The following is a 9,487-nucleotide window of genomic DNA, read 5'->3' as shown; positions in this document are numbered from 1 at the left end:
TGTCCTTGGAAGCCTGAATAAGGCAAATTAATTAACGCACGTGAGAGGTGGCAATCACATAACATGAAGTGAAATAATAGATCTCACAGATTATCTAATTAACGCACGTGAGAGGTGGCAATCACATAACATGAAGTGAAATAATAGATCTCACAGATTATAATCTAAGCCAGTATTCCTCAGCCTTGACTGAACATCAGAACCATTTGGTCGAACTTTAAAAATATTCAGATGATGAGGCCCCATCCCAGACCTATTAAATCACTATTCTGAGAGGTGGATCCGGGCATCTCTATTTTTTTTTTCTAAAGGTTTTTAACATAGGAACTTCTAATCTTCTCAAGCTTAGGCATCACTGGTCCTGTCCAAGCCCTTCTCATCTTACAGATTGGGTAACTGAGTCCCAGAAAGTGAAGTTATCATATCTGACAACCAAAAGTGCTGGAACCAGAGCTCATATGAAGATTTCTTAGCCCCGTGTTGCCCTCTAGAGTTTACCTGAAATTGTCTGTTGCAGCCTATGACACTGCCATGGTGAAGGACTCTAGTCATATGGCGGTCCTTCTGTGCCCTCTGGTGGCTTAAACGGGTAAGGAGTCATTACCTGGGGCAGTACTTAAAAAGGTGGGTGGATGCTTTGCAGAAGGTTGGATTGCCTAATCAAAACGCTTAATGTGGGTTCATACAAGCTGGCTGGTTAAGTAGCGGGGCTTTACATCACTTTTCTACTTTGAAGGAAGAGAACAAGATAAACATAAAAACAAAACCCACCACCCTGAATTGGTTCAGTGCCTTGTCTTCAAAGACATGCTGTATAACGCCATCTTTAAATCACATAAGGCATTCCCTCACGTTAGAGCTCTGAGAGAAATATTTTAAATCTCAAAGTATCTTTTATTAAAGGTGTAGACTCTTGGTGCATCTCACAGGTTTGCAAACAAACCTGAGGACAAATTCTAGCTCCACAGTTAATCTCATAAACTTCAGTGAAGCAGACAGTTATCGTTAATCCCCAGCCTTACCATCTGAAATGGTCATTACAACCTACTTCATACAGTTGTTGTGGAGATTAAATGTGTATATGCAGGGTGTGGCACTGGCCCTGGACCTTATTAAGTCCCCTCCACCCTGATGCCTCACAAAACGGTTATCCTATGATTGGAATAGACCCGTGTTGGGTACATTTCTACTATGTCTGGACAAAACTCTGAAATAGGAAAGCAATAGTTTCAGTGCCATGTGATGTGACCTGCGTGTTGGCGTCCCTCCTGTGGCCTGCTTCCCTTGTCCCCAGAGAGCACCTGCTACTCTCTCCCGACCCGTTATTGCAGACTTCCACAGGCCTTCCTGTGGCAAGCAGAATTTGGAGCTCTGACCTCTCCTTCATCAAAATATCTTTTGCATGTAGCTGATTTCTCATTTCTGGGGCATTCCAATGTGAAAAGGGTGAGAAGATGAGGAAAAACCCCAGAAGGAGACAAGCATGAGTGATCAATACAGCAGGAGAGAAACCAGGAGAGTGTTATTCTACAGGACAAGTAAAGAGTGTCTCAGAGGGAGGAAATGATTGACTGGGTCAAGCAAGACAAGGACCAAGAGGTGACCCCTGGAGTTAGCAAAGTGGACGTTACTGGTGGTGCTGACTAAGGCAATTTTGCTGTAGCAGTTGTGGTAAAAGTTTTATTGGAGTACAGAATTGGATACATCAAGCACAGACTCTTCTTTGGGGATGTTTTTCTGTAAAGAAGAGCAAAGCAATAGGGTGGAAGCTAGAGGAAACGGCTTCTTTTTAAGATGAGAGAAATAACAGCATATTTATAATGCCAATGAGAATGATCCAGTAGTGAAGAGGGAAGAAGAGGGAAGAACTGCTGGAGCAGCATCCTTCTCAGGTCAGAGGGAATGAGATTGAGTGCAGAGGTGGAGAGCCTTATAGGAGCACAGACACACTGCATTCATGATAAAGGGAAGGGCAGGCAGAGTCTGTGGGTACAGATGCTGTGAGGTGAAGGTAGAGATAATAGAGACTTATGAAAGTTGCCTTCTGATAGCTTCTGTTTTATCAGTGAATAGGAAGCCAGGTCATCACTGAGAGGGGCTGCTATGAAGTGAAATAAAGTCCCATACGAGAGCAAGGGATCAGCTCAGTTTCTGAAGTAGAACTCAGACTGTTGGTGATGTGCTCTAGCGGGTAAGAGGTTTTGCTAAAAATACTTAAATTATGAGGTTCCCATATGATGTCAGTGTAAAATTCAAATAACAACAAACACATGTGATGCTCTGAACTTTATTTTCTAAGAAGTATTTAAACCACTCTACAAAATGCTCTACAACATTAAGAAAACCTCAGCAAAATTTGGGGTTGGAATTAGACTGTTTATCTATCATCAAAATATCATGCAAACACTTATTTTCTTTAAGTGTTTAACTTAAGATATTTAACTCTGTAGAATTCTTTATAGATGATGGTATATTTAAATTCCATACATGACAATAAGAATTTACCCCAAGCATATAACTCTTTAAAAACATAATAACACACATTTCTTTAAACTGTTTCAGATTAAGTTTTTCTTTTTTTAACAGACATGAAAACCAAGTTCAATCTTTTTCCCCAGTTACAGCCTTGAGCTTGCGGCAGATTTGCACAAAGTATACCAATTTCTTCTGGAATTCTTTATCTAGTAATGCCAGTGGTTCATGCCATCACAGGTAGAAGAGAAAGTTGGCTAATTCCAAACTGGGTTCTTTATGAATGCTTTGTGCCACCAGAAAGGTCAGCTTGTGGGCATACTGACATGGTGCTGGGACACTGATTAAACCCTGAGGAGAAAAAAAGTATTGATAAGAGAATACCATGTTCTTCAAAGTAATTTTTTTTCCCACTTTATCTCGTCTACTGGTTACACAGACAATACAATGGGTTTCTGGGTAAACAATAACTAACCTCAACCAACAAAAGGTAACCTAACTCACTGGGAACTGAAACTCACTGGGAACCGAAGCTCACTGGGAACCGAAGCTCACTGCGGAACCGAAACTCACTGGGAACCGAAGCTCACTGCGGAACCGAAGCTCACTGGGAACCGAAGCTCACTGCGGAACTGAACCTCAATGGGAACCGAACCTCAACGGGAACCGAAGCTCACTGGGAACCGAAGCTCACTGCGGAACCGAAACTCACTGGGAACCGAAGCTCACTGCGGAACTGAACCTCAACGGGAACCGAACCTCAACGGGAACCGAAGCTCACTGGGAACCGAAGCTCACTGCGGAACCGAAACTCACTGGGAACCGACGCTCACTGCGGAACCGAAACTCACTGGGAACCGAAGCTCACTGCGGAACCGAAGCTCACTGGGAACCGACGCTCACTGGGAACCGACGCTCACTGGGAACCGACGCTCACTGGGAACCGAAGCTCACTGCGGAACCGAAACTCACTGGGAACCGAAGCTCACTGGGAACCGAAACTCACTGGGAACCGAAGCTCACTGCGGAACCGAAACTCACTGGGAACCGAAGCTCACTGCGGAACCGAAGCTCACTGGGAACCGACGCTCACTGGGAACCGACGCTCACTGGGAACCGACGCTCACTGGGAACCGAAGCTCACTGCGGAACCGAAACTCACTGGGAACCGAAGCTCACTGCGGAACCGACGCTCACTGGGAACCGACGCTCACTGGGAACCGACGCTCACTGCGGAACCGACGCTCACTGGGAACCGAAGCTCACTGCGGAACCGAAGCTCACTGGGAACCGAAGCTCACTGCGGAACCGAAACTCACTGCGGAACCGAAGCTCACTGGGAACCGAAGCTCACTGCGGAACCGAAACTCACTGGGAACCGAAGCTCACTGGGAACCGACGCTCACTGGGAACCGAAGCTCACTGGGAACCGAAGCTCACTGCGGAACCGAAACTCACTGGGAACCGAAGCTCACTGCGGAACCGACGCTCACTGGGAACCGACGCTCACTGGGAACCGAAGCTCACTGGGAACCGAAGCTCACTGCGGAACCGAAGCTCACTGGGAACCGAAGCTCACTGCAGAACCGAAGCTCACTGGGAACCGACGCTCACTGGGAACCGACGCTCACTGGGAACCGAAGCTCACTGGGAACCGAAGCTCACTGGGAACCGACGCTCACTGGGAACCGAAGCTCACTGGGAACCGAAGCTCACTGCGGAACCGAAGCTCACTGCGGAACCGAAGCTCACTGCGGAACCGAAGCTCACTGGGAACCGACGCTCACTGGGAACCGAAGCTCACTGGGAACCGACGCTCACTGGGAACCGAAGCTCACTGGGAACCGAAGCTCACTGCGGAACCGAAGCTCACTGGGAACCGAAGCTCACTGCGGAACCGAAACTCACTGGGAACCGAAGCTCACTGGGAACCGACGCTCACTGGGAACCGACGCTCACTGGGAACCGAAGCTCACTGGGAACCGACGCTCACTGGGAACCGACGCTCACTGGGAACCGAAGCTCACTGGGAACCGAAGCTCACTGCGGAACCGAAGCTCACTGCGGAACCGAAGCTCACTGGGAACCGAAGCTCACTGCGGAACCGAAGCTCACTGGGAACCGACGCTCACTGGGAACCGACGCTCAGTGGGAACCGACGCTCACTGGGAACCGACGCTCACTGGGAACCGAAGCTCACTGGGAACCGAAGCTCACTGGGAACTGAAGCTCACTGGGAACTGAAGCTCACTGCGGAGGATGGAGTGAAAAGTCACTGTGGCTTCATGGTGCTGGGAGCAGGGAGCCATCACACTTCGGACTAGTCTTTTTCCTATGATCTCATGTTTGGAACTCCTTGGAGGAGCTCCGTGCAAATGCTGGCCTTGGCCTTTGGGAACAGCTCTTGGCCTAAGGCACAGGAACAAAGGGCAGACCCATGCCTCTTAACAGTTCCCCACCAGGCACATCTGAGTTGGCTTCAACTTCATCTGTAACATGTAAATAACAATACACTGATTTCCTCCTAGGTTTGCATAAGATAATGTATATAACAAAGTCCTCTAGAAACTATAACTATTAAACTATTATAATAGTTATTGTTACTTTGTTTCTATGACAGACTGGTGCCTCCCACTGTGGACTCAAGAAGTGATTCACTCATTCATTCATTCATTCTTCCTTTGTGAAATACCAGGAATTGTGCTATATCTAGGGATACAAAGGTGTATGACAGTTCCCAGGTGGGACTCTTGGGTATCTTATTTACATTAAGTAAACAGCTTTCACTCACCGGCCAGTTGTAGTACAGGTGGCACAATTTGAATGTAAGTCTCTGCATGTGGTCGGGCTTCAAGCCGTTGTCATCGTAGATGACATTATAGTAGGTAGGACTGACAGTTCCCCGACCAGCCACCTGGCTGATCAGATAAAAGTCATACCTGAGGGGGAAAATGGAATGAATGTGGGAAAGAAGGCAAACAAAATAAAGTCAAATACAAACTGCACACAATGAATGTTTTGTTAAAAATTGATTTTCCAATGGTACTTGCCATTCATGACGTGTTGCTTCTGAATCCACGACAGTGCCAAGTGGGGGGTTCTGCACAGTGCGGTTCATTTCAGTAAAGAATCGTGGCATGCACCTCTTCCTGACCACAATCACTGACAGTCTCGAGATTAAAATTAGAGAGGCAAAATGTGAAAAGGAAGGAACTCAATCCAATCTATGCAGCTTTCTATTTTTATGTAATTTTTAAAATGAAATAAATAAAAATTCCATGTGAAAAACACTGCAAAACAAAGGAAATAAAAATTATGCACAATCCCTCCTTCCCTAGAGATTCAATTTTTAAAATTAGGGATTGTCCGTATTTGTTGCAAAAGGATGCCATGCCAAGTCATTTGCCTAGTTTATACAACTCAAAGGGGTCAGGAAGGAAAGCTGAGTGTCAACAGGCACTTTTGCAGAAAGATTTTCCAGAATTATCCAGGGAGACGAGATGTGTGTGTGTGATTAGTGTCTCATCCTATTTTCTCCTTCACTCTCCCTCTCAATTTTATTTCCAAGTAGCAGAGCAAGAACCAAAAGTCCTTCCTATTCCTTTAGTCATGCCTTCTATATTACACGAAACTCATGCCTGGGTGGATGGATGGATAGACCAAATACGCATTCTGGCCAAATGCCGAATGGTGAAGTGTTATTGTATTTGGTAAAGCCAAGGTGAAATCCTAATATTCGCTATTATGAAAGGAACCTCTGGGATGAAAGGAAACACTGGAGTTTCATTTTAAGCATTATAATTATTTTTAAAATTTATTACAAATGTTTTCAGTACTGAAACTATTAAAACTTGAGGTTATAACACAAGGAAAGTAACTCCTTAGCACTGACAGCTGCTAAATTTCCTCCTGCATCCCTCAATCGCATACCTGCGATCCTCAATAAACACGTGTACCTGAGATCGGAGAGGAGCGAGGGACGTATTTGGGCCCTAACAGCTGGGATAAAGCTGCAGGTGACACCGCCACCAAGCTTTCAGGCTTCCCCTCCACCCTAACAGTAACTGACTGAGGTCAAGACTCGGCTCCTTTGTGACTTGTGGCTGTGACCCTTTGGTTGATGGTGATGATGCTGGTGTAGTCCTGCAGATAGAGGTATGTGTCCTGCTTAGAAGAAGATGCTTTCCAAATATTTTAAGAAGCTGACTTAAGATTATTGTCCTCTCCTGTTTTCCATTTCCAATATTTTCTTGCACTTGCCATTTCAAATAATCACCGAAGAAAATTCTGTACTGAAACAGAATCTAGAACTGTAACAGTGGAGCAAGATGCCTGGTGTTTAGGATGGTCTGACTTCCATCTGCAGCTCAGCTCTCATGGCACTCAAACCCCTTTAAGAATCTTCCATAGGCCTTAAGTGCACATCAGTGCCTGCAATTCAGAGGCTTTGGTTCTGTGTGTATCAGGGCCTCAAATTTGAAAGCTTGTTTTCTTCCATGTGATATTAATATGTATGAAGCATTTTCACTGCCAGCAGCCCTGCAGGCTTCATGCTGAATCTGTGTCAGCTGCTCTGAGGACACCTTTCTTCCACTAGATTCCCCCACCCAAGGCCCCCAGAGCTTTTTATGTTAGACCATCCCAACTACCCTCCAATCTGAAGGAAATTACAGAGCTCTGCTGGTATGATACAGAAACACAGCAAAACTTAATTGCATTCAAAAAACCCCAAAAACCTATGCTTGAATACCTTGTGTGTAACAGCTATAATTGGGAGTGTGGAGGAAAGAACAATAATTTAATACCTGGCATTAGAGCTGGATTCTGCCACACTGCTCAGCAGCTGTGGGACTTCGTATTCAATAAGTGTTCTCAGCTGACCATCCCCTACACCAGCACGGTACACAATTATCCGTGCTGGCAAATCGTGATTGTACTTGTACCATTTGTTGAGGGCTCCTGCAGAATTTGGTGGAAGAAAAGAATTACTTTTCTAATGCCAACAAAAAATAACATTCTAATACATTGCAATGTTTAAATGGGTTTTATATTTCAGACCACTGTAAAATAGGGCAATACATAATTTGGATTATATTTGCAATAGCATAACATAACAATGGATAACTTTGGGGAGCATTACTCTGTCTCTGCTATTCTAGTAATCATAACGGTTTCTGTGGCATGATATGTTCTTACACTTGGCCCATCTCTTTAGTAAAATTTTAATATTTATGCAATAAATTAAAATTTAATGCAAATAGACATGAAAATGCCTAAAACCAAATTAATATTAATTTAGTGTCTTCAAGTCTTTAAATCCTCTCAATAGACATAAACTAGATAAATTTATCTTCCTAATGAGAATAAATATGAAAATCTAAGGACATGGCTTTGCTGTTCCTCTGAAAACACATCTTCATACTGAATCACCCAATTGATTCAGATTGTTACTGAGGAGATGAACTCTGGAAACATTTCTACCCACTATAACTGTGGATCTTCTGAAGAGCAGAGGCCACAGAGGAACTCCTACCGAACAGAAACCTTTAATAACTGCTAAAAAAATTTACCTGCTCAAAAATCGACCAGGTTTTGATGTGAGAGGGAAATAACAGAATGCAGTAGTTATTTTCATGTATATATCATACAGTTATTTTAAAAGAGTTTATTGTTTAAGAAATTCATTTTAGTTTGCTAGAAGGTAATCATGTATGTAAGTCCATTACCTACATGTATCAGCAAATACACTTTTTAAGAAAAAAATATTTACAATATCCCAAAACTTACAGATGGTAAAATGCAGATCAGGAGAGGGAAGGGTTTGCACAAGTCACACTGCTCGGAAATAGCAAAGCCAGATCTAGGCCAAGACTGGTAAATAAATAAAAACCCTCGATTTGTCTTTGCACTGCATTGCATCCTGCTATGGATAGGGCACCTTTCCTCATCTGCTGTCATTCCCTTTTCTCCTGCTTTGCCACTTTATCTGTTAGCACCCCTATCCTGGCCCTACAGGCTTCCTTCCTAGGTCCAGACTTAACACTGCTCTGTTATAACTCGAGTTCCTCCAGTGTAGGTTTTGACCTTCAAACGGCTTGCTAGGGAAACCAGCAGCCACAAACTTTCCTTCCTCCTGGCTTCATGTTATCACACACAGACAAATGTACATGTAAATGCTACCTAAGTCTGACTGTTGGCCTAAGCCAGCATGCGGCTTTGGAGACCTTCAACTGGGTGACAGTTGACATAGATAGGTGTGGAGAGTTTGCGTTGACCTATGTGGTCGTCTATAAGCACATGGATTTGAGGTCTGAAGGAACAGTCCTTGGAGCCCACCCACATTGCTATATTGTTAGTACCGGTCATGAAAACTTTTAAGCAATCTGCAACATCGGTGGTTGTTCTCTGAAGGATACAGCGGGAAAACCACCTAAAGTTAAAAAAATAAATATAAGTAAAGTTCAACTTCAAAATTTCTACTATAAAATTCATTAATATTAAATTAAGAAATAGACATTATGAGTAAAAATCAATGTTCTCAATTTCATATGTGTTATGCGTTCACAATTATATCAAAAAGCCCTTTCCCCAAAAAGAATTTATTGAAAAGAGAAGCTAAAGCATAGTGTTGGCATCAACCATATCTAGCTTCAAATCCTAGTCAGTATACTCACCAGCCGTGTAACTTTGCTATGTGAACCTAAGTCTCAGTTTCCTCATCTATACCAAGGAGATTTACAAGGTAAGTACATGAGTTACTACCTCATAGGGTTGCGGTAAAAATTAAAACAGGTAATATATGTAAAATACTTAACACCGTACTTGGCATATAATAAAGAGTAATAAATAGAGGCCACTATTATGGCTATAAAATAATGTCTTAATTTAGCAGTAGAGCTCCTACTATCAAAATACTCAAAGACTTCTGATGCACAAACTTTCATTTTTATAGGTGATCCTTTTGGATTAGAAATCTTAGCATTATTAACTTGTGTACATTTCAGAAACAAGTTCT

At 43.5% G+C, this 9,487-nt stretch overlaps 1 protein-coding gene across 2 annotated transcripts in view; it reads right to left on the bottom strand.

The window, feature by feature from the left end:
* Positions 1-2,279: 2,279 nt before the first annotated feature.
* The window catches only part of PIWIL4 (piwi like RNA-mediated gene silencing 4), a 49,222-nt gene continuing 42,014 nt past the window's right edge, over positions 2,280-9,487 (bottom strand). Inside the window, exons 15-20 of one of the 2 annotated variants that reach the window (XM_064365589.1) lie at positions 8,832-8,902; positions 7,278-7,431; positions 5,523-5,642; positions 5,264-5,411; positions 4,690-4,722; positions 2,741-2,823 (exon numbers count right to left, since the gene is read on the bottom strand). In XM_064365589.1, coding sequence (XP_064221659.1) covers positions 4,720-4,722; positions 5,264-5,411; positions 5,523-5,642; positions 7,278-7,431; positions 8,832-8,902 — 496 coding nt within the window. In that variant the 3' untranslated portion in view covers positions 2,741-2,823; positions 4,690-4,719. Of the gene's footprint in view, positions 2,824-4,689; positions 4,723-5,263; positions 5,412-5,522; positions 5,643-7,277; positions 7,432-8,831; positions 8,903-9,487 lie in introns of both variants that reach the window. The other variant, XM_064365588.1, reaches the window with a different exon arrangement.

Source organism: Aotus nancymaae, unplaced genomic scaffold (assembly GCF_030222135.1).
Source record: "Aotus nancymaae isolate 86718 unplaced genomic scaffold, 86718_ANA_hifiasm-v0.15.2.pri h1tg000059l, whole genome shotgun sequence".
Classification (NCBI taxonomy): Eukaryota; Metazoa; Chordata; class Mammalia; order Primates; family Aotidae; genus Aotus; species Aotus nancymaae.
Note: the sequence above shows the minus strand (reverse complement) of the source record. Positions and strands in the feature narration are given on the sequence as shown.